Here is a 25,845-nt window from a genome sequence, read left to right as displayed (position 1 = left end):
CAGTGGCCTTTACTATCTCAAGAGCTTTTTAATGACAACCGATGGTGCAAATCTGCCCGATACGGGACTTGTTTGTTAGCAGTGGAGGGGGATGCGGCCCGAGCTTCCCCTTGGCTGCTCCTCCCTTCTGCTTTAGGTAATACCTTGCTGGGAAACAGAAGCAGTGAGGGAATCACTTTGAGAAGCTAAGTCCTCTAGCCATGATAGAGCAACCCCCACGTCCAGATTTAGGTCTGTAATTGTAAGAAAAGCCCCGTTTCCTGGCAGTTTGTTTCTTTCAAATTCATAATACCAGCATACACAGGACACAACACACGGCCTTTGGAACAGCAACTCTTGCTGCAATATCTTTATTTGAGGCTTTTGCTGAACACACAATCATGACATTAATAACACAGGTCAATGTTGGAGACAAAACTGTCTTCGGAGCATCCACTTCAGTGACATTGTCCTCTGCAACACCGGCGTGCATCCCTGTACACAGCATGATGCAATCAATTAATGGCTCCTTCGGTTCAGTAGGAGGTGGAGAAGCAGCTGCCTTGGACCATTAGCCTCCTTGCACACTGATGCTTTTCACAGGGGAATGGTAGAGTGAAATATTCTGCCCATCCCGGAGTTTCAAGGTGACATCCTGAAGGCACCAGCTGACACAAACCAAAAGAGCTTTTAACTAGCTTCAATCACTTTTAATCTAGCAGTAATATTGATGTAAAAACAGCTGGCATGGAGAAACAAATCATTCCATGCGTTCATTGCTCTTAAGAAAAATATTCTCTTAATTATTTTAAAGCTTTATTTGCAAGTGCCAGTTTCTGAAAGCTTTTTTCCCTAATGGAGTAGCACAGCCCAGATTTAAAGCTCTGGGATACGTGCTCCTATTTGTTGCAACCTGAATAAAATCCTGGCAGCTATTTTTAGCTAGGTCATTCCTCTCTCCCTGCCGACCCCACGCCTTTCTTCCTCTTCATCCTGTCGGTGCATTCCTTGCTTCGCTCCTCTCCAGCCTTGGAGCCAGGCTGTGTTGCTAAGGAATTATCCTAGCTTGGGAGAGTTTGAACACTGTGTGATCGCTCAATGTGGTTGCTGAAAAACTGACAGGGTACGGTAGTGGTTACTCAAAGGAGAAGAAAAACTGCGTTTGTTGGATGCAGAGGGGGAGTCTTTTGCTTCCTCAAAGCTCTGCTCCAAAACCACTTCTGTGAGCCAGCTCGTGCTGGTTCTCCAGCTGGGAAGGACTATTATTTCAGCACACTACGATAGGATTTTTAAAGCTCCTGGCAGGCACCCAGCTCTGCTCTTACTGGAGTCAGTGCTGAGTACATACAATTAGGTAATTAGACTCCTGCACCTCTGTGCGATGAATCTACAGCAAGGCTCTTCGCTTGCCAGCCCTCTGGCTTGATCTGACCCACAAAGAATAACTACCTCGCTTGCTGACGGTCAGCAAGCACAGGGCTTGCAGAAGCTGCTCCCGTCGGCATAGCCTGGGGTCTCGGATCTTCTCTGCTCACTTCAGGGCAGAAGCCTGCAAGTGGCACTTGTCAGGACTGGTGCCTCGCTTGCGGTCTGTCCACCAGCCCCTGGGCCTCTGTCGCCTCTGGGCAGGGAGCTCTGCACCCTCCATGTCCCTGCACTGCCTGCCTCTGAGCGAATGCTCCTTCTTCCAGGTTCAAACCAGCTCATTTTTCTTTTTTTCAGTTGGCTTTTTAAAAAATAAAATAAAATTAAAAAAACTGACGGACAGACTGTCCACTCATAGTCTAAAGCATTTAAGTGGCTTTGGAGCTCGCCTCCCAGTGTCATTTCACGCCATTTGACATTGCCTCTTGGGTCTCCGCTGCAAATGCCTGTGCGCCTGCTGCGCAGGACCACAGGAGCATGGCCCACTTAGACATTTGCTATTCCTCCCAGGGATTTCAGGAACTCTTCTTTGTGGAGCAGACAAGAACAAATGATTTTGCTTTTAATTCCCAGCCAGGTGCAAGGACACAAAGTACTGTCAAGCCCCAAGCAGATCTGTGTGTAGGCCCCATACGTAAGCTGTGACAGTTGCGTTTGACAGATTTGTCTGCCACAAATCACTTTGCAGAAAATGCATTCTTTTCTTTTTTTCAACTTGCAGGTGGAAATGTGCAAAGAGCTCGCTTTAATATAAAACACTGATAGATCCGTACGCGTTTCGCCTACTACTGTATTCTATATACATTAGATGTACATATACATCTATATAGTTATATACTGTAACATCTTTCAATCTTCAATTATCCTTCAATTATCCTCACATTAGCTCTGTGAAATAGGGAGGAACTGCTATTTCCTTCCATCTGTGAGGAGGGGATAGTGAGGAGTGAGCTTGTCAGGGTGCAGATCCCCAGAAAAGCACAGGTGGGCACAAAAGATGCCCGAGGACCTCTGGGGGTATCTTTGGTAACTAGGAAGGAGGTCTGGCCCCAAATCTCTGAAGTCCCAGTATAGTGTCTTCCTCCCATGCTTTTAAACCTTGCTTCCCATAGTTATTCTGAACAGAAATCCAGTAAGTTGTGCTTATCTAATTATGAAAAGACAACAATACCATATGGCTTGTGGGAACTGAGCAAAAATGTTGCAGCTCTGGATTTCTAAATACAGCTATCAGAAGTGTCTAACAAACTCGAAGAATAAATGCATGTGAGGAGATTTTCATCTAATAAAATTTCTTCTTTTGCTGTGGAAGATGAACTTTGAATTCCTGTAGTAATACTCAGTTCTAGAAATCTGTTTCACCTTGAAAAGGGAGATTTTCAGGCTTCAGTACTACAAAAATGTAATACTGCTATGTGATGTGGAGTCAGAGCATGCTTCTACTGCAACATATCTGTTCTAGCACTTCTTTTTAACTATAAGGACCATATTTATTACATAATTTGGAAAAAACTGCATGATTTTTTAGCTTACCTTGATATGCTCTGATATAACATGCAAGATAACTCCCCTAGTGCAATACCTAATAATAAAGCTGGGCCCGCCACTCAACTGCCTCAACATCTCCTTGGGGAGGAGGGGTGAGAGGGAACAAGATGCTACCTTGGCTCACAGTATCTATCTGTATACTGAGTTATAGTTTGTAGAACACATTTCACCCAAATGAATGGCTCATGTTGTTCTTACACTTGTATTCATAGGGATGTATTCAATCTGTTTCTCAACTAATTTACATTTTTGTCGTAATGATGGTAACAACCTTTCACAAGATCTTCAGACATGAATTTCCTCTTCCTTTGCATGCATGATCTCAGCAACACAATGACTAAACCAATTATCCTGGTCCACTGTTTTCTCCTACCACTTCTGTCTCCGCATCTCTATATTTCTCCCAGTACTTCCCCCAGTACACACCATTGACGGGAGTGGTCCATTTCTGAGTCAATGTAGAGGTACCCCGCTGATTTTGTTCCAGATACGGGTAACTTTATCTGCAGATGTAAAAGTATGTTAGAGATTCAATGAAGCGTGTTACTGAAATGGAAATTTACTCCTTTTACAGTCAGAGCAGCAACCTACCTCCCTTTTAACTTAAACTCTCATTTTGTTTTTTAAACGTATTTCAAAAGTTTCACTAAGCTTCTCTAATGGCTAACATGTTCATGGCTATACAAGTATGCCTGTTCTGCCATACATTAATCTCTGCTGAAAGAATGCACTGTGTTACAGCTGCAGCCCCCAGGGAAAACCACTCACTCTCTGAAATATTTATGAGCAAACACCTTTCCTCACCAGAATGCATAGTGATCCAGAGGTGACCTGCATTATGCTCGAGCTTCCCATAACCATAACAAGCCCGTAGATTGACTATCTACAGATCAGTCAGCCCATTAAGATGCATCAAGGTAATAAGACATTCAATTATTTTGTCAGTGCCACAAATTCTACCGTTCAGGGTAGTTAATAAACAAAGCTGTGCTCAGTGCTGCAGGTCTTAGCTAACTGCGCTCACTCTAATATTTGAATAAAAGAAATGTTTCAGGTGTAGTGCTTGCTGGTTGTACTGGAGCCACAAATGGAAAATGCCAGGAGTTCTCAAACGGGACCAGTAGGTAGGAGGTAGGAATGTTGTGGAGTAGCTAAATTTCTCTATGATGATTAACTAGTTTATTTCATGAAAACACGAATGCTCACTGTGACTGAGAGCATGAAAAAGTGGAAAAGAAAGTTGGTGGCTTACGTCTGGGGTGAGGTCTGGCAGAAGGCAGGGTTTTGATTTCACTCTGAGTCACTCAAGCGACTATCATTCTTAAAAGGTGACATAGGAAAATATTAGTGGGAAAAGTTCTCTTCTTTTTCTTCAATCAGCACACGAGGTTGTGCATTTTTCCCATATTTTTGGCCTAAGGTAAGTTGCCTGGTAAAATCTCTAAAACCTGGGAAACATTTTGGCCTAGGGTATTACGTAGGTGAAACCTGGCTGGAGTAAGATGGGAACTGCAATTTTATGTGAGTTGGTTAAAGGTTGGTTTTCTTGCCCTGACAGCCCCCGCTCCTTCACCTGCAATATCTGGCACATTCTTTACTGTCCTTGTCTAGTCCCTAGGTCTCAAAAATAGAATAATCATAAGGAACAAAATGATTCAAAAGTGACACAATCCCTCAGCGAGTTGCCTGAAGAGATCTCTAAGGATGTCCTGGGTCACTAGCAAAAACAAGGAAGAACAGACAGTCCTGTTCTTAAGGACTTTAAGTCTCTGGGTAAAAACACAGATGTAAAGTCCTTTTCAGTCAGCCAGACCCAGAGAGGAAGTTGACTTGTATTTGTGAGGTTTGCCTCAGCCCAACCCTGGGGTGATGCAAGTCAGCCTTGTGCAACAGTCAGCACCCAGTGCTGCATTCTCTGGCGACTATGTAATGTGAGTGCTCAGCCCCATGCCAGGCAGTCCTCCTCCATGGCAAAGACTTACTGGTGCTTTAAAAAACACGCCATTTGTGCTGTAGCTCCACAGCACACCTCGTGAGTGGCTGTAAAACCCTCTCCTGAACAAAGCTTTAAAAACTAACATGGAACATACCTGGGGGGAAGGGAGGCAACAGCTATTTTAAAGCTGGAGCTTGATATGCTTCTGAAAATTGTTTTGTGGCTTACAGTAGGAGGGGGATTCACTAACTTGGAAGGTCCTCTATCGTTCTGTGATGCGCCCATACAGCACAAAATGCAGATGCCATTCTTGCTGTTTCTAGTTCTTGTTAGAGCAACAGATTTATGCCTGGAAGTCTGTTCCTTCTCCAAATCAACTGGTATCCCATCCTACTGCCTTGCCGTGGGGCTTCTGCTCCCAGGTCACTTGTGACCTGCTGAAAACCCTAGTGTTGATCTCTTTTCACCTGTGCTGACACCCCAGGAAGCTGTGACACAATCTCCCCAGCATTACCTGTGCTCTTTCTGTGTCCACACGGTTACTCCCATCTGTCAGTCGGATGTTGTGAACCTTTAGAGGGGGAGCACCCAGGGCTTCCAGGGCAGCAGGACTTTTGTTGAGTTGCTCCAAACCCTGCTGATAATACTGGGTCCTGGCAAAACCTTCTAGATAAGAGAAACAGGATAATGAGGAGACTGTCTACTTAATATCTAAAGATATATTTTTTTTTTAAAAAAAGATACTTCCTCTAGACCCCTACACTCTCCCTGAAAAACAGTTCAAAACTACTTGTTAGGAGAAATCTGGCTAAAGGAGGAAATGAGCCCTTGTGTCAAAGAAGCAGTGTTGAGCTGCAACATTACTCAGTACATTTAAGTGAAAAGGGCTCTGCATATAGCCTGTTCCATACTGATGTACAGTTCAGCTTATGACTGAGAGCCCGTATGTTTGGATATTTTGTAAAAGAGGGAAAAAAAAGAAGGAAAAGAGGCATAAGGATGAATATTTGCAAATGTTCTGAATGTGACTCAATCTTCTTAAAGGAGGTACAGAAAATAAGAATAGAGAATATTTATTCCACAGACACTGATGTGGGACAGCAACAGCTGCTGTTGCTGTGAAGCTCTTGCTGTGGTTTTGATATAGCTTTTCAAGTGGCAGTCATGAGGCTGTGACTCTCCTGAAGGATATATTAAAACGGAGGCACAAGGAAGTGCCATTAAATTTAATGGTCAACCAGCAACAATAGCACAGCAGACTGTATGCCGCAGTGTATGGAGGACAATTGTGGTAAATTGCTATTTATCAGTGCCTGGCTGCTCTGTACAGCTAGGAAATGCTGTCCATTGGTGACCACTGCACAATGCAGAACTGTGAGGCTGGAAACGTGCCGACCTTCCTATGGAGGTGGAGATTTGGCTAAAAACATCTTATGGCTTGCCAGATGAGATTTCTAGACATGCTTCATGCCAGCCTAACTTCATTCTGCTGACATCAAGAAGGACAGTGTCAAGCTAAGGGTGTGCACGTATTAAAATCCTACTTTGGTAACTTTGTTCTTGCCTTCCAAAGAGTTTAAAATAAGGTGTATGGTTGTTTCCTGGTCTTTTGCCAGTTGGTATTACTCTCGGAGCATGAGGCTGAGGGATACTGCCCACTCTCCCTAACTAGAGGCATCCCCTGCAAGCAGACAGCACCTAGTTGGCACAGAAAGAGCTCTGCTGGCCTGCAGCCTGCATTGGCCAGGCCCTCTTGTCCTCTTGGGCCATCCTCAGGAGCAAACGGGGCCCCAGCATGCTGACCCTTTCATGTCTACTGACAGTGGCAAGCAGCCACCCATCCCGTGTCAAAAGTACGTTGTACTTAGCCTCCAGGTTGGAGGGGAAAATGGTTTGAGTTTCCCAGTGCCCCTAGCTCAGGCATTCCAGCAGCATCTCACCTCGAGTAGCAAATGCAAAAGGCCCAACCGATCTGTTTGTCAGCCTGTTTGCAGCAGGAAAGCCGAAAGCATGCTGGGGTTGGCCAGGGAGACTGCTCCCGTAAGGGAGGGAGTGGAGGCGAAGACAGAGAGTAGAAATATGATTACCTGAATGTTTGTACAAGCTTTCAAAGAGAACACGTGCATGCAAACTATTTCAGCCTGAAGGAAGGGGAGGGAAGCACCCCTCTTCCCCCTGCTCCCACCGCTATGGTAACTGCTTGCTCCCTCAGAGCCAGTTCAGTACACTAGGCAGAAGGAACTGGGATGGCCCCAAGTGTGGACAAAGGGAGGAAGGTTCCCAGTTTGGCTTCCCTGTCTTTTGGAGGTTACAGAATGACATACCCACCAGTAGAAAGTGTCCTTTCAACAGCCCAGTTGGCCTGTCACTGAGTAATCACAGACATGCTCAGGGGCCATCACTACTGCAGCAAACCAAGAAGTAGCCACCATGTTGAGCCATTTGATTACATGGCTCAGTGATGCAGGCAACGAGCTGTTTTACTTTCAGCAGCACAGGGGAGAGGTTTTTTCAGAGATTTCCAGATAGCAATGCTGAAGCTGAAAATTAAAAAATGCTAATGTCCTTGTTAAAGCCAGATTCAATATTTTAAAGCATAAGAGGATCATATATCTGTCATATACTCCTGAGCTCGAGGGCACGAGCTGACTAAAATTAAAGCCTGCTTTCCAGCCTTGTCTGATTTGTTATTAATACGTGTAAAATGAAGGGGAGGTTTCACAACTTATCTCAGGGCTTGAGGAACAGGCTTGGCTACACATTTCTGGCAGCATCCTCTGATATAAGGGTAGGTAAAAGCAATATCATGTGGTAGTACCAGCAAGGGAGAGGGATAGGGTCAAGAAGCCTGTAGGACCTCCAGATAGGCAAATCCTATTTCTTTTCTGATGCTAAATATCTAGAAATAATTTTAAAAATAATTCTATCACTCGAACTAACAATTTGAATTCTCAGCCAAAGACGTGTGGCTGTTAGGTCTGTCTGTGAACAGCAATGTTAGCTGCCTAGCTTTTCTCTCCTTTCTCTTCTTAATGTTGATCACGGTTAAGGTCATAGTCTTCAGGAGAAATTAATAAAATCTTCAGCACCTCACAGGTTGTTGTGTTTATGGGCCAGCACCACAAGATTTACTGATAAAAACTGCTAGACTTGAGGACATTCTCACAGACCCTCCTTTAAGTAGTTCTCTCTTTCCTGCCCAGTTGTAAAATCTCAATAAGGAATGAAACGTACATTACTGCCTCAGCTTTCGTTTCACCTTAGCCCCCAAGAAACCTCCCAGAAATTCTAGTGACCACAGCAGTCTGCCCTCTGTGTAACACCCACCTTTGGAAGTGGCTGCAGCAGCGCTTTAGAAAGAGAATCAGCCCTGGGATTAAATAAAGCAGAGGCAGAACCCAGAAGTTTCAGCCACACTCCCCTTAACTTCATGTGCTTTTCAGACCTTACACACTGCTATTTTTCCCACTACACAAAAGCAAATGAAAGGGGCAGAGGAGAAATAAGGTTGCTAACAGCACCAAGACTTACTTTGCATAAGATTATACATCACCACACATCCCCCACCGCTGAACACTCCCATAAAAATAGCCATTTGCCGCAGTTTTCTTAGAGAAGCTGGCATCTTTTCCCCCCTGAAAAGAAAAAGAACAGACATTTGTTGTAAAAGAAGCAAACTAAAGGGTTATTTCCCCCCCTTCTCTCTTCCAAAAGCCCCTTCCGACCGCCCAGCCAAGCGGGCCTGAATGAAAGTGCTGCACACAGCGACCGGGCTCGCTCTCACAGGGGCCCCACAGCACACCCAGAAGGAATCACGGTGAGAACAGAGCAAAGCGGGGACCGAGCAGGGCTGAATGTGTTTATTCACTCCTTTTAGCGATGCCACCACTTCACTAATTGCCGAGAAGAAAATGACCTCCCCAGTGTGGCGGGGAGCCAGAGACCCGGCGCATTGTTCTCACGCTTCCCATGCACGCTCGCTAGCACAGTGCAAGTATTCAGACTTGAGGGGCCAGATTTCTCTCTCGAGTAAACTCTTCTAAAGTAAACACGCTTGTGGCAGGGGCAAATTTGGCCTCAAGTCTTAAGCTGCCAGGCCAAGCTAGCCCTATGCCAGTGAAGATAATGTAGCTAGGGTGCGTGTATTCTGCTTTTTCTTTTCTGTTCTTTTTTTTTTTTTCCTAAGCCATGGGGTAAACAGGAAGGTTCTTGCAGGCCTATTTTTCTTCCTTCCTGCACCCCCCTGCTTGCCACCAGCCTGCCCTTTTCATGAGCCCCAGTCACAGCATCTGAATGAAGGGCACAGCAGAGCGAGGAATACCTCCAAGAAAGTCAATCTACCAGTCTTCCATGGTTTGGGTAAAGTGAGACCATAAAGCCTAACGAGCCTGATCTAATGCTCCTGCCCACAGCAGGGCGGTAAGAGCTGAGTGAAGTTGTCACAGGAGAGCAGCACGTTGCTTCAGGCCTGGCTGGGGCAGGATAGGGCTTGACCAAGTGTCTGAGCATCAGCTCATGCTCGTGCTTCCCTGCCAGCTGGGATGACAGGAAGGAATAGCCTTAACAGCGATTTAAACAATCGAAAGATTAACTAAAGCCTGCCCTTTCTGATGCAGGAACATAGACATCTGAGTACGTGGGGAAAGCCGTGGGGATTTCTAAGCCCAAAGGCTTCACACCTAAGTCCTGCTGCCACGGCGTGGGACGTTAAGTGTTATGCTTAGTGAGAGCTGCTCAGCAAACTGAAGCACAAAACCAGTTACGGAAATATGACCTAGGCAAGGCCATTTGAGTCCTGTTGTGAAAATCACCTCTAGCATCCCTCAGGTATGCATTAGTCAGGTATGGCTCAGCTGACAACCACAGTTTAGAGAGGGTGGAGAGGAGAATGTCAGGTGCTGGGTCGGTGTGATACTGGCAACCTCCCTCAGCTTGCCTCTGCTGAGATGCCCATACACCAGCTTTTGCATGCTCTAGCTGGAGGGAAAACAAGATTATAACCCAGTAATAAGCTTCATCTACTGACTGATGGGCACTAGCATTCAATTGTAAGGCATGTTATTTCTTATTGGAAGGCTTTTATTTTTAACTAGTTCACTGGGTTTTAAGAGGTCTTAATGTTCATGTTTACAGCTTATTTTACTGAAAATTTGTTGATAGCTAGCACTGATAGCAACCCAGATAATACATGAATGTTATGGCTGTTTTACGCCTGAAATCCCCAAGTCATACCACTTGCACAACCGCATCATCTATGTCCCTCCTGATCTGCTTCTCTGCTGGGTTTTCTTCTTCACTTCCCCTGAGGAACTTGAGCAGTGTGAGAAGTTGCAGCAGAGGAAGTAATAGTGTGTTTTTACAGAGAAATGGCGACAGTCAACTCACAAGGACATCAAGAGCTTTTTGCCTGCTGGCTTGTGTTTTCAACTTTCCTTCGATCGCAATTTACAGCATTTTTTTTCCCCCTCAAACTGCACAGTCTGATTAATATCTGAGTTTCCTGTAAGATGTGTCCTGCAAGGAGCAGGACATACCCAGCTTGGTGTGCTGACCACTGTTGTTCTCAGCAGCCTGTTACGCTGATTGTTCTGCTGGACGCAGAATAAAGCGAGGAACATGCCCGATGCCAACACCACATAACAGGAAAAAAGGTCGTAAATCTGGAGAGCTGATCAGATATAACAGGCTGTGACCCGAGGCATTTGTTTTGCCCCTTTCAAAGTTGCGGCCTGAAACTGCCAGGCAAAATTTGCTTTCTGTGATGAAATTCAAGGTAATTGAACACAAATGTCTGGGCCCAGGGGGTGCTGCCAACTGTTTGCTGAGTAGAAGTGGAAGGACCTGGAGCTCTTGCACCAGCAAGGAGGTTTTGACCGAGGCTGAAGGGACCTGCCTAACAAAGGGCTGAAATCAGAGAATCTGCAATTTGCTGTCAGCAGGTTTGAGGTTTGTTCAGTCTCACGGTCTGGCTGCACCCGAACAAGCAAGATGGAACGGAAGAGGAACTTCTTGCCACGCAACCACGTGCTCGTGCCGGTTCTCACCGCCGCCTCTACTCGCGCTGCATCCCGGTCCACCAGGCCCCAGCCCGCACAGGCACAAACCACGGTGTTGCGAGAGGGTCAACGGCTGCAGGTGCCCCGAGGATGGCATGTCAAGATGGTGCCATCCAGGAATGTGGTCTGGCAGCCGAGAAATGTCAAGGCTGGCAGGCGCTGCTGCCCTGCGTGCCTCCCCTGCCCACAGCCATCGCCCGTCGCAAGCCCCAGCGAGGCAGGGCTGCGGAGGACTGGGGCTGGGACTGGGGCGCCTGAGTCACCCAGCGCCTGGAAGGCATTAGTCACCTATCCGCACCAGCTCTGCAGAGGTCCTTGCTGCTCTAGCAGGGAGAATACCTCCATTGCTTGCTTTCTGTCACGCCGGGAAGCCAACCAGCCAGGCTTACCCATCTCCAGGCTAGCCTTCTACACTCTCCTCCCACTCGTTTCTCAGCTCTTCTCCTGACCTAGTCCTAGGGCAGCACGTTGTAGGAGAAGGGTCAGAGAGCTATGCATTTTAACAAGTCTCCGAAGACCTTGTAAACCTTCTCTTTAATCCCATGATTGCCTGCTAGCTTCCAAAAGCAAGGACACAGGTGCCCTTGGAGCCTGGTGGGTCCCTCACAGGGGGCTGCCATTCCATTTCATTACCATCACGGTCCCTCGTGGGACAGATGTCCGAGTGTTGTGTTCAAATCCTTGAACATCCTCAGCATGCAGCTGCTGATGACTTTTGGGTGACGACACAGGAGATACTAATGGTGTCACCCTGTGGAAGACCAAAACATAGTATGGAATTGTTGCCTGTGAGGATTCATCATTAGGATCCCTGCCCTCTGGCCGACTGCTTGTTGCTCCCATCGGCTGCATGGCTGAAATGCCACAGAGGTGGCACGTTAGAGAAGGGAAGCTGAGACGTGCTGAGAGACTTGCCTCGTGTCCCGAGACTTTCTGAAAATTACTTACAGCTTGCAAAGCACAGAGGGTATTAAAGAGAAAGGAAAAAAAAAAACCCTAGACTTCATTTGCCACAAAGGGAGTAATTGTAAGACAATGCATTTAGGGGACTCTTATAAATACAATATGCAATTGCATCCTAATGAGGGAGGCTCAAATTGCTATCTGTGACAGAGATCTCTCCTCAGAACCTGTTATACCACTAAAAAGTATGCAAGTCAACTTGTGGAAAAGCATATTTCTTCACAACTGGTAATTAAAAAAGCACAATTTCCAAACTACACTGTTCTGCGAAAAGATCTTTTCCCTCATGCTCTTCAAGATTAAGTGGAGATTAGCACATGTAAAAACACCAAGCCTACAGTTACCAAAAGAAGAGACATTAAATCATTTTAAGTGACATTCTCTAAAAATAAGTATTAAGGAGCAGAACTGCCTAATAAGGGCAATGTTCATTTCATGCCTTAAAAATAGTAAGATCTGGTGGAAAAGGTAATATTCAGATATGACTTTGAAGTTAAGCAGGATGCAGAGAGTTAACAATGAGATTTAACAAACCCAGAGAGGTGGAAGACTCCCAGGGTTACATGTGAAATGGTGGGTTACTGCAACAATAAAGTCTGTTTTTAATTAGACTTTGTTTTCTCCATAGAGGATCTTCTAAAAATAGGCTGGACTTAAGAGATTCTCCCTAATTTCAGTAAATTCAGATCTTCTGTTCTGGTCTCTGCAATTCATGTAGGTCATTATTTTTCCACTGGTGCTAGAGGTTGGTCTCAGGCACCTCCACCAAAGGCAGGGGAGCAGTGAAGCTAAGAGCATTTTCACAAAGCTACAACCATTCATTTGACTTGCCTCTGACTGGAGTGGGGAAGCTGGGGCTGCAGGTTCTTTGGGAAAGGCACCTCCTCCTCCTCCTGGCACCACCAGCACCTCTGGCTTCTAGGTGCTATCACAGTCCAAACAGTAAACAATAATATTGCTGTGAATTCAGAGAGAAGCTACTTGACCTATGCAAGCTTACTGTGATCACTGCCGGTTACCTCAGTTTGGGCCACTGACTACCTTCCTGGCCAAGACAATACACTGACAGGCCACTAATACATGCAACTGGAGCCTTTAAACCACTAAACCACTGCAGTCCTGAGGTGTCAGCTTGATATGCTAAATATGTGTGGCAAAAGACTATCATTAAATTACATTAAAACTTATCAAGTGGCCTAAGCTTGGACCTGAGCATCTAAATTCAAGGCTGGAACTATTGCCCTTGGAGCCTCCAAAAACCCCTCTGCAACTGAGGCTGGTGGGAATTGAGTCGGCCTCAGCTTCAGCTTTTGTGAAAACCACCCAGGTAGTCACAGCAGTCACAGGAAGTGAGGGTAATGTCAGGGAAAACACACACAAGCACACGCTTGCATCTCACATTCTTGCTATTTGGCTAGCTCAGATGGATAAATACAACCCATCCATTGATCTCCCCAGATCCATAAGGCATCTGGGTCTGAGCCAATTTCTACACTAAGAACATGCCAGGACAAAATTTTAGAGACAGCTTGTTGACATTTACTGTCTAGAAAATACCTGCATCATTGGTACTGTCACCAAAGAGAGGTAAGTACAGCAGAAGCTATTTTGACAGGATAGCCATTTCAGTGTGTTATTTTCCCCTTTTTCAAGGAAATAGTCTCAACATACTAGTTACCACATTTACAAGAAATAACAACACAAGTTGTGCCCCCTTCCAGCATGTTCAGAAATGCTGAAGACTGCATATACTATCTGCCTTCATCAAAAGCTCAGCAACCTGTAGAAAAGAAATTTGCTTAATTCAGAGTCAAACCGAAAGTAGTTGTAATGCTTTTTTTCTCATTTGTTCTTCTCCAGCTGCACAAAAAAAGGCATATTTTGATACTTAGGGAGGTAAAACATCCCTATCGGCCAGATTTGAAATGGTGCCCTCAGGGGTCTCCAGGTGGACTGTTTCCTAGAAAGATGCAACTTATCCTGGTTAAAATGCTTTGAAAGGACAACAGTATGTATGAAGAATATTACTGGCAAGCCAGAGAGATGTGCTAAGTTTATTCTTCTGCATTCGCTGCTACCTAATTAACAAGGAAAGTGAAAGTGGTCAATAGAGTGATTAAGGAAGGACTCCAAGCAGCCACCTTTTCTTTCAGTTGTATCACATCTCCTGGGGCCACACACTACAATGCAGGTGGCTTGTTCAGTTATTACAAAGCCTAACATGGTGCCTATAGATATTTTAGTTTCATTTCCTTTTTCTCCTCTCTTGTGCACTCCCACTTGCACATTTTAATGTACTTATATATCTTCTGTACTCCACTGGCACAATCTACTTCCCCATGTGCTACAGTCTCATTCAGATGGTTCCCCTGCACTACACTTCTTTTCCTCCTATCTGCCTAGCTTCAGTCCTCTACTTGTTCTCTTCCCCTGCAGACTATTGCACCACCCAGTGCTGTGCAGGCAGAAACAGCAGTACTATCATTCCTGTTGATCCGAGGAGCCTTCTCCTGCCATCACTCAGCTTATCCCTCTGTGAAATTGTTTCCATCTTCCTAACTATGATAACGAAGTCAGGTGACTGAATCCTTTTTGCTTTTCTCCCAAGCTACAATGATGCTGCAGCCCAGTTTCTTAAGTATCCCCTCTATGAAATTGTATTCTGTCTTCCTAACCATAGATAATGGAGGCAGATGCCAAAACCATTTCTGCTTTTCTCCCAAGTTGCAATGATGCTACATCATAGTTTCTTAAGAATTTTCGAAGGCTAGGCTTATGTGCCAGCCAGTTCAGCAACCCTTACCAGAGCATCCTCAAAGACAAATACAGCTGCTTATGCTTTCTGCTGAAAGACAAGGGATATCACAGAAAAGGGGCATGACTAGGGCATGTTATTGGAGAAGCAAGATAATTATACCTACAGTGTGACCCATTTTTGCTGTTATTAGAGCACAGCATTATAGGTTAATGCCTAATAATCTGTCATTAACATCCCTAATTGTACGTTTCTGTAATTGGATACTCTAGGTGGGAGGAAGGTGTGAATGTTCACCTTTGTATTTTAAAGGTGAATTGCAAAGGTTTTAAGAGTAAGAACTCCTAAGTAGGGTAAATGAAAAACCTGCATCCAAAGGAGAGGGAAAAAAAGATGGTGTTTATGCTTTTAACAGTGAGTGTTTTTTTCCTGAGAAAACTATAGGACAGCTTCTTTGCTTCCCTGCCACTGGGAGTGAGGTCACCAGAGCTGCAATCCAACGTTCAAAAGGATTGCTCCACTCTGTACCAGCACCTCCCCACAGCCTGCATCACAGCACAGCTTCCAAAGGGCCACATTAAAACAAAAAAAATCTCATAAAGAAACAGCAAATACATCCTTTAGACTGTCTCAGGAATAATACGCTGTGCTTAAGAGAGGCTTAGCAGAAGTGGACTGTCAAGCCAGAGAGCTTTTCATATTGTGATGTATATTTTCTGTACATAGTTTCCTCGAATAGGTTCACTGAACCTGCAAGGTAAGAGATCAGTGGAGAGTACCAAACCATTTTTCATGGAAAGATCAAAGAGCTTGCAATGCCTTGTATGCGGTGGCAACTACTTAGTTCTCATGCCAGTCTATGGCCATTTTTATGTCCAGTACATTAATTATGCCAAAGACACTAGCAAGTTCCCAAAGCTGAAAGACCAACCTACCTAGCTGTAACTCATCTTGCTTTCTCACAAATTCTGAGATGGATAAAAACATCCAAATACAAGGAGTCTGCAATAACTTTCCTGGAAGAAAGATCGTATTTTACCATGTAAAATGAAAAGGAAGTTGTCACAAAATTCCCTAGCAGTACTCCAGATGTCACTGGGCTAGGACCTGTACATGGCTACATTAGAAGTTAGTCACTGCCCAGATATTTACAGTCCCTAACTCCACTCCTGATAAGGTTTACGTCTGTCTGTAGTCTTACTAACTTCAATAATACGATCCACATGCATGCAATAAATAGGCGTGCAGTAGACAGTGACCTAAAGGAACCAAATGCCAAGGGAGATTGTCACAGGAAAAAAATGTTTCAGGCAGGAACACAGTGTAAATCATATGATGCTTGTTCCCTTGTAATGTGCCTGCTTCCTTAAATGAAGGGGAGGAAAGATGTGATCCAGTCTGCTGTGATCAGCATGAAGCCCGATTTACGAAGCCTTTAAAAATTAACAACATAAGTGAAAGCAATCAATAGAGTGACTAAGGATTCAAACAGCTACCTTCGTCTTAAGGCCAAACATATTGTTGATATAATGCTTTTTATTACGCAGTATTATAGCAATACATATTTTTGCATATGACAAACACCTTGCTTTTATTCATACTTCCTACTGAAAACCAAAATTAAATAAAACGCTATCCCAAATTTCCCTAGATTCTCAGAAGTGGTATGTTTATTTCAAGTGCTCATCTTTACACTCTACCCAAAGGGCCTCTCCTTCAGAAAATGCTGACCCTATCCTTCTTCTGAAAGTCAAGTCCCTTTGAAATACATCAGATCAACACTTAAAGCCTAAGGCTTTGAGAAAAACTAATTACTTTCGAACATCTTGGACACCTGGATCATTTCCAGAAGTTGGTCCTTGCCCATATGAGTAGAACTGGTTCAGTATCAGCTAAATCTGTTAACGCAAATTAAGATCTGGGAAAAAAATAACCTCAAATACTCATGACATTTTAATAAGTGTTGAACGCCAGAAACAGCAGAAGACCAATGGGGATTCTGACCTAAAAACACTCTGTTCTGAGACAAAAAAAAAAAAAAAAAAAAAAAAAGAGCTATGATGGGAACCATTAAAAAGAAAGAAAGAAAAAAAAACTGTGGTACTTAAAGGTGTCCATTCAGACAGACCTAGCTTGTTAACTTGCATACAGAGCTATGTGAAATAAAGATGGAGAGAGCAAAAGGGTAAAAGAAGTGGTGGAGCCTGGCACACATAACATCTGGTGTCAGACCTCTAACTTGATCTAAGGAATAGATTTTGATTTATCCATCCACCTCTGGAAAAATAAAAAGGTATGCTGGATGTTCACAAATCAGTTGGGAGTGAATCAGCTTCTCTTCCAAAAATGAGTCAAGAGGAATTAGAGAGAACAGCTGACTGCAATCCATATTTTCCTCCTCTGAACACATGCGGGGAAAAAAAATGAGGGGAAAATGTCTCTCTTTTTAATGGTTCAAATGATGTCTTCATTTTATTCACTACATCTCAGGTCCTTCTATAGGGAAGACAGAGATTTTTCATTTTGCAGAGCTGTGGCAGAAGTACCGGGAATGGCTTCACAGGAAGCCTGTGCCAGGTTGAGCACTTGGTTTCTAGTGACCGAGGCTGTGCCTGCACCATCCTCTCTTTTAGGCTAAAACACACCAGTCTAGACACGTTCCGCAAAATGTCAGGGCTGTTTCCCATAGCAAACCTACTTTTAGGGATATGGAGACAAGCTTCTTCTACAGAGCTAGAACATAGGGCTTGGCCCAGCAATGAGGTGTTACAGTCTGGGAACTGGACAAAAGCACAAACCACCCTTTTAAAACAGCCAATATCTATACAGGCCTGTTGTTTCCTAAAAGTGCTGGGATCTTTGAAAATTAGGCTGCTTTCTGGCACTTTTAAGACACGCCCTCACTGGTAGCTTTCAAAGAGGACTGCTAACAACATTCATTATTTCCTCATAAATTATTGCTACAATAAATAGCAATACTCATTGCTACTTTTTTTTTTCAGATACTTTTTTGGCAGTGTTTTAAACATTTGCTCATCACATGCTAGATTACCAAGGGCTAAATGTAATGAAATTTGACAAATATGGCACACATGTAACACACAGGTGTGCTGTGATCCATTAGAAAAGAGAATAGGATCTGCTAGCTGGGAATCACAGCTGCTAATAACACTGGCAGGAATCCATGCCCACAGACTTCCTAAATTGAAGGCTGTACAGGAAAGACTTTGTCTTTGACCACAACACACAATTTTTTCCATTTGTTTTTGTTTTCTTTTCTCATTGCAAGCTACTCAGCTCTTTCTTTGTGGGAATTAGGAAGAGTGATAAAGAGATGCCATCACTTTTATAAAATGTTACTCCCAGAGATCTCTTCCCAGATAGAAAAAGCCTCTAACTCTGTGTGACTTTTAATTTATCTGTGCCTTTTGTGGTTCATATGACAGCAGTGCAGGCAAAGCAGAAGACAGTGCTCCCGGGTTTCATAAGCTGCTCAGGGACTGACTCACTGGATCACTGTGGCTAAAACCATAAACTTTGGGTGTCTCAATTCACACTTGCAAAAATAAGTGACTAAATACTTCCTGGTTCCTACTTTGCTGGAAGATAGTGACATTTAATGACGGCACAATGCTCTGACGGCCTAAGATACAGCGTTACTTAGGTATGAAATTGCCCAGGTGCAATTGCAGCATGTGAAGCGGCACGACAACGTGCTCCAGAAAAGGTATTTTGCAGCCTGGCACAGGGTGTGTTGTCGGACTAGCAGAATAATTACAGCAGCCGCAGTTGGCAGTTATTATAAAATTAAAGAAGCCGTCATTAATAATCCGTGACTACCTGCCTTATAGTATTCTTCAGTCAACAGGCATGAGAGTGAGGGGGTGGAGGAAACCGTCACGCCTGCTAAGTCACTGTAGAAGGCCGATACCTTTATTTTTCATCACTTTGTAATCTGCTGGTTTACTTCTTCCTGGTGGCTCTTCTGACTGGCTCTTCCCTCCCTGCTCACTCTCACACGGTCTTCCAACCAAAGGAAGGCAAGGATCTTTGCCAGGGAAGCGAGCAGTCTTAACTGCGGCAGGGAGGCCCAGCGAAACACGGCCCTCGCTCTACTGTCCCAGCCTGGTGAAGAGAGATCTCCCCCCTGGGGCCATGTTCCCTGGCCTGGGCTGCCCACCGTGCCTGCTCCTCCTTTCCTCTGAACGTGTCTCCTCAGCATGCTCTCCTGCTTCTCGAGACCATTTTGTCCACCACACACCTCTCCCCGTTTATACCGCACCAGGACTTGTCCTCTCACATCTCGCTCCTTGCCTTCTGCGCTCAGGCAGATGGTTGAAGGAGGAGAGAAAAGCAACTTGTTTCCTCGCTTCCTCTGACAAACACACGCTCTCCAGAGCAGACAGATGCCTTAAAGTCAGATACAGGGCATCAATTCATCTTTTGGGTTCAGCTGTAGTGTATAAAGCATTCGCTGGCTCTGGTCTAATGCTTTTTGACATTGTCAGACCCCCTTCAGTGAACTACTGCCTTGTAACCAGCTTGACAGCAAGTATTGTTCTACATTTATTAATACCGTACGTGCTATCTTCAAACTGACATATTCCAAGGCCAGGCATCAGCTGTGTTCAGCTCAGGCTTGAAAAAAAAAAGTATTCAGACAACAGCACAGACCTCCTGCTGCTAATAAGTAAATAAATAAATACGTGCCTTCACCACGCTGCTACCACATCTTTTTACCCTTTCCACCTCTAATTTGCAACATTTTTTTTCCTCGGGGTTTCAAAATTTCAAGCACCCACTTCCCTGTACCCTCCCCTTTTCAGCTTCTTTAGGAAAGTTTTTTTTTTCTTTTTTTCCTTTTTTTTTCGGTCTTCTTTCAATTTGTTCTTTTCTCTGTTTTTTTGGATGCAAACCTAAATTCCAGAAACTTGAATCTACATAAAAGTTAATTAACTTCAGAAACTGTTTCTCCTCTCCTTTTTATTTCTATTTTTATTTTTCAGAATGTAAATATTTTGTTACTATAGCCACTATAATTTTCTATTATTTTTAAAATGTTCAGCTTAGTGGGTTATGTTTACTTAGTCAATAAGCTGATGATGCCCATGACAGGACCAGAAGTGTTTGGTTAGCAGCAGGGAGGAAAAAAAATCAATAACTCCAAGCATTTGGCAGCTTTGTGGGCAGGAAATCATTTGTATTCTCTGGTTTAAATCAATGACCTTCTTTTCTTTGCTGTTCCAACAGGAAATTATAAACTCTGTGAACATTATTTGCATAGTGCCTTCTGCAATACACTTGTATATGCTTGGGCAGAGCAATATGTTAACCCCAGCAGTGCTTCCCTGAGGTCTGTTAGACAAACCCAGGCACTTTAGCTTGGAGTGTTCCAGCTGCAGGCACTTGTATTTTTAGAAGTGGAGGCAGAATTGAGCACAATGCGAGACGAGCTCCTTCTCCACTTCCAACAGCACCATCAAAAAATGAAGGCATTATTATTTGATAACAGCAGTGTTTACTGCAGAAGTATGAAAAAATGCCCTTTTTGTAAACTTGCCAAGATGTTCTATTTTCAGTATGATGGACAGAAACTTGTCACTTTACCTTAGAGCTGCCTTCATGTCTTATTTGCCATGGTTACCCTAACGTGCCAGGTAAGGTTTGAAAGCACTGCAGCTTTGCTTGAACTCTGCTTAGAACTACAGACTTCATGCTTATGAAAGTCTCAGCCTCCCCTATCCTGCCCTTTTACTAAATGCATCTAAGAAAGAGAAAAGAAATTGCCAACTTGTTTTGCCATGATCCTATTCCCACAGATGGGAAACTGTTCCAAGAAGATGAAGTTGTGAGAAAAGGCAGTGGTGCGCCCAGCATTTAGCTAGCTTTCTGACTTCTGATACTCACCACTGCACCAAGTCCATGGTGGCTATTTATGGCACTTAAGAGAGACAGCATTCAAGAAGACAAGCTTGTCTTACAAGATGGAGAAAGTGTGCAACCCCTCCCTTTTTCTTTCCTCCCCCCCCCCCTTTTTTTTTGCCCTCCAGTGAGATCACAGCGTAGCCCCGAAGCCTGGGACACTTGTTCGTGCCCAGAATTTACTGTTGCAGTTTCTGGGCCTAAGCAACCCCTTTATATGCTTATCTTCGTCCTCTGCAGGAGACTGACATGGTGTATTGAACCCCAAAACCCACTACAGCCTCAGTAGTCTGCACTGAAATTAAATGTCATAAAATTCAGACATCCATATTTGTATGCTTTGTTTTTGCACACAACAAGTCCTATCGTGGTAGTTCTCAACAACATTCCCATGCTCCCAATGCCATTGGCATAAAGCAGCAGTCACGAGGTGATACCTGAAGTAGTTATGTCACAGCTCTCCCTCCCTAAAACAGAAGGATAGTAATACTGCTTTGAGTGATTGAATTGGAAGTAATATGTAATTCCAGTACTCCTGCTTATTTCCTACTAATTTGTCAAATGTAAGGTTGCCCATCCTGACCCCACCACACTTTCTCCTACCCACTGCAAAGCAAGGATCAAGGGATATCTAGAGCATGTTGCACAGGATGGCTTTGGAATACCTCCAGGGAGGAAGACTCCACAGACGCTGGGCAAGTGCAATGCTCAGTCACGCTCACAGTAGAGAAGTGTTGCCTAACATTCACACTGAACCTCTCGTGTTTCAGTTTGTGCCCACTGCCTCATGTCCTGGCATTGGAAACCATCAACAAGAGCCTGGCTCCATCTTGTTCACACACCCCCTACAGATATTTAGACACATTGATGAGATCCTCCAAGCTTTCTTTTTTTCTAGGCTGAACAATCCCAGAAAGCAGAGTGCTAAAGCAAAGGATGAATTAGGTTGCTATTGTTCAGTTGACTTACTTCTACTGCAAAAAGCAGTTCAAAAGCAAATGTGCCTTTCTTTCCCTACTGCTTTTCCTCCCTCCACATACATATGTGTCCCAAAGTGTCATGCTGTCACCATTCCCTGTTGAACACCACACACCTGGAGTCTTTCCATGTCACAACAAGAAATGCTTTAATCTGGAGAGCAGTGCAAATAGAATAGCTCACTCCAGAACTATGAACTGGTCTGGTTAGTTTTAGGCCTTGGACTGAATTGTGAGTGATTTATGATTACATCCGAATAAAACATAATCAGAAACTGTGGAGTGATAGTGGTGTATGTACAAGGAGGAGTGGATATTCTTCTCATGGGAAGAGTGTCCAGGGATGCTCCTGTTACACATGGGAAAGTATAGCCCATAACTCCAGTCTTTTGAGGCTGTGAAAGATGTGCTATGTGACTAATTCATTTCACTAATACATGACAAGACACTTTCATAATGGAAAAAATGAGCTTCCTAGATAATTTGTTTTTTAATGTTATCTTCTTAAGACTGTATATTTTCCAGTATGCAGAAAATTGGTGCAGAATAAAAAATGCTGATAGACCCAAAAATTTAGCTTCAAAACAGAAGCTTGTGGATTATAATTTTGTTTTAATGTATTAATAAAAGTCATGGTCTTCAAGGTTTTTCCCCAGAAGTCAGCCATGTGTTTTATGTGGTCTCTGTTTACAAAAAAGGCAAATGTAATTGTTCCAGGGGAAAACACAACAACAAAAAAAACCACTAGTCTACACCACAGGAAAAAGATTTCGTCCTGCAGTGTTCAAGAGTACTTAGATGGAAATTTAGCTCAAAAACTCTGTACTGAATTGAGCCTGAGATTTACCATTCAGCTCTGGTTGTGCACTGGTCTTAAATGTATTGCTGAATTTGTACTGAATTGAATGGAATAGCAAGATTCACTCTCTCTTCTTGAGTTTTACACAGGGTAATGACTTTGCTGAGTTCAGTAGAGTTATTCTTGATTTATACCATTATAAGCAAGAGTAAAGCCAGACTAGGAATGTATGTCAAAGCAACAGTGTTCACATTTGTATTTAATCTTTGTTAAATTAAATATTTGGAATAAAATGCACTATTCGCTGCTTTTGCCACCATGAAATGGCCTGATGTATTGGGTTTTTTTTAAGCTTTATAACATTGGTAATGAGGACCCATACTCTCCCAAACTTATTCTACTCATGTGGCACTTCTTCAAGTGTACATCTAATCATTTTAAATGAGGTATGACTTGCTATCAGAGAAAAGATTGGACAGCTTACTCTGTGGATGTGCAAACAATAAGATAGCAAAACTGGCTGATAGATACACAGAGCTAAAACTTACCAGGTCCACTCCTCTGCCCAAGGCTGGCACAGAAAAGGTGAAAAACTTCCTTTGCCTGCTCTCTACATTGCAATCCATTAGGTACACCCTCAAGTGTCTTATTTGCTCTTCTTCATTTGTGTTGGCCACTCCTTTCTAACAGGCCATTCTCCTCCACCCAGTACAAGAGGCTAGGCAAGCCAATAGTGCTCTACTCAGGCTTGGAAGTTCCTATAAGCACAGGATTTTCCCCTGGGGATGTTTTGTCTGGGCCTTTTTATGATGCAAAGGTCTTACTGGAAGAAAGAACTGGCCCTGCAAGGTCTGGGTGCCTTGCTGAGAGATGCATACTAGTTAGCATATATAATACCCGCTGCTGGTAGGGAAAGTAAGAAGAAAACCAAACATTTTTAGCTTCTGAGCAAGCTGTGCTCCTCTGACTGCGTTTCTCCCCAAATCCGCTTGTTAACTATGATTCTGTATGTGCCATTTGTGCTTTATGGGACTGAGAGTCTAAGCCAGCTTACTGGTGAAAGTAATAACTTGCTCATTAAATATTAATGGCAATGTTTTAATTAGTCCCAGGATTCTGGTAGAAAGCTAAGCCCTTCCTTCAATAACCAGCACTTACAGATGCAGTAAGTGTTAATAACCTAATAGGAAGCAAGTTAGGCAGGCCTACATTCCATCACCCAGAAAATGGATTTCAGGTAGCTTTTGAAGGATTGTTCATGCTCTAAACCAAGGGGAAAAAAAAGGAAGAAAGAAAAAAAGAGGGCTGTTTTTTAATACAAGGAGTTGGGCTGTTTGCAGCACCTAGCACTGCAGCCCCATCCTGTTTCCTTTTTCTCTCAGATGTGATGGTTAGTGTGCTTCCTGCTATACAATTTGAACCTAAAAATGTCACCTGGTTTAGGGCTGGGGAGGGGAAGAAATTCAAATCAGACCAACAACTAGTCTCAGACTTCTAGCAACTGTGCTCCAAAAGACGAAACATAAGAAATCATGAGAGATTTAAATAGCTTTGCTTCTGACATGAGCTTTTCAAGCCACAAATGGACTTTTATAAAAAGAAGCAGGAGTATGCATGGGGATTATGCAGGAATGGGAATGGGCTGTGTATGTGAGTGTAACACCAGAAAGGATTCAGTGGGAACAGAAAAGGAATGAAGTTTTATCAAATCCTGGCCTAAAGGGCAACTGGAGCAACCAGCTGGTTTTCATCTCTATGCAAAAATGGAAGCAGCCAGTTTCACTGCCCTTCCTCCCCCAGCTCGCCAGCCACCAAGGTTTAAATTGGGAGAAACTTTCTCTTTACAGAGCCCAGTACGTTTCATGGACAACCCAAGATGAGGTTTTTGAAACATTATCTCTAGGGACAGATGATTTTCATTTTGGTAGGTAACATCTGCTTCTGATCCTGTTTTTCTTCCCTAGTTAAAAAAAAAAAAAAAAAGAAAAAAAAAGAGGGAGACTGAAACTTTATTCACTTAAGTAACTGGCCGGCTTAGGAGGTGTCTTCTGTATTTTCCAGTTTAGGGAGTAAAATGAAGTTGCACAAAGAAACATTAGGCTTTTGTCATGGCCAATAAGCAAGACAGTTTTTGGTTGTAGGCAGGGCTTTACCAGAAATCCACTGCAGTTTTCTGAACTCAGCGCTGCTGTAACTGAGGGAATTCTTGAAATACAACCCAACTTCAGCACAGTGTTGGAGTGTACTAACAAGATCCCATTTAGTACAACAGGGAGAGATCTGGCAATATGAGTGTCAGCTACACAGCATCACGCTCTAGAGATTTTTCCCCTGGTGTGGTCTAAATTAATTGTATGATAGGCTGATAACTATAATTATTTTAAGCTCAGTTGTGCAGTGGATGCAGACTTCTGAGGCTTGACTTACTGTATTCAGATTGAAGGTCGATGCCTACAGCATAATTTTCAGGCAGCTGAGGAAGCAGAGAGTGTTATTTATCCCATACAACACTCTGCATAACAACTGGCTTTTTGGTGCCACTCCTCAAAAGTGGCTGAAGATCACTATCACTTGGTAGCCCCAATCAAGCTAAAAAGCTATTACGATAGCTCTTATCCAGACTCCACCTACAACAACAGAGAGAATGCAAAGGACTGGGTATTTAATAGAGGGAGAGGAAGAATATTCAGACCATTCTTAGGGATCCAGCAGTCATTTGCCTTCCTGTTCCAAGACAAGTTCTAGTACTGTCAGTCCTACTACTTGTGTTTTCCTTGTAATCAATTTACAGTAGAGCAAGTGAGGTGTCGAGATGACATTAGTCATATCAAGCTCATTAGGGATCTTCTGCAGCTTTGCCACGCATTCTTTTGCATTAAGCCATGTCTACTGGCTGTCTGAACAGTGATAGCAGTATTTGTGAAAAACAGGTAATAGACCAAGTATTTAAGTCCAACAGACAAACATAGATTTCATGATGGACATTTCTCCTGTACCATTCTGTTGGCAATATAGAATAAATCTATGATAGTTCATATACCATGACCTCTGGTTTGCCTGTTCATCCAATTTTTATGAACTAGCCCACCTGAAAACAGATGAAGTCATTTCTCAGTCTCTGTACATGCAGCATATTGCTCTGTACATATAGCAGAAGGAACACAATAGAGGAATTAGCAGTTTTAAAGATAAAACATTTCATGCTGTAGCCAAGATATTTAAACCAGTAAGTTCTGTGAGAAGTGGAATAAGAAACCCAGTGATCCTCCAGATTTGGGCTTCCTGGATTCTCCAAAACCAACTGAGAACTCAGGTCCCTTTAGCCTCTCCTCTGTTGAAAAGATCAAGACTCTTTTCATTATCCAGCCACCTGCTTCCATAAAATTCTTAATGCCTTCAGTATCTTGAAGACCCTGTGCCTCTTTGTTAGATCTGGTTATAACAGGGTAGGAGGTTCCCAAATGCTATATCCATGTACGTGTACA

General features: G+C 43.5%; 1 protein-coding gene across 6 annotated transcripts in view; it reads right to left on the bottom strand.

Annotated features, from left to right (window-relative positions):
• Nucleotides 1-320: 320 nt before the first annotated feature.
• Nucleotides 321-25,845, bottom strand: part of COA1 (cytochrome c oxidase assembly factor 1) — a 52,707-nt gene continuing 27,182 nt past the window's right edge. For 5 of the 6 annotated variants that reach the window (XM_080578368.1, XM_080578364.1, XM_080578366.1 and 2 more), the window contains exons 2-5: nt 8,420-8,523; nt 5,403-5,554; nt 3,379-3,455; nt 321-647 (exon numbers count right to left, since the gene is read on the bottom strand). In XM_080578368.1, coding sequence (XP_080434494.1) covers nt 551-647; nt 3,379-3,455; nt 5,403-5,554; nt 8,420-8,513 — 420 coding nt within the window. In that variant the 5' untranslated portion in view covers nt 8,514-8,523 and the 3' untranslated portion in view covers nt 321-550. Of the gene's footprint in view, nt 648-3,378; nt 3,456-5,402; nt 5,555-8,419; nt 8,524-22,908; nt 23,059-25,845 lie in introns of those variants that run through there. The other variant, XM_080578369.1, reaches the window with a different exon arrangement.

The sequence above is a fragment of the Anser brachyrhynchus genome (genome assembly GCF_964034855.1).
Source record: "Anser brachyrhynchus genome assembly, chromosome: 2".
In the NCBI taxonomy this organism is placed as follows: domain Eukaryota; kingdom Metazoa; phylum Chordata; class Aves; order Anseriformes; family Anatidae; genus Anser; species Anser brachyrhynchus.
Note: the sequence above shows the minus strand (reverse complement) of the source record. Positions and strands in the feature narration are given on the sequence as shown.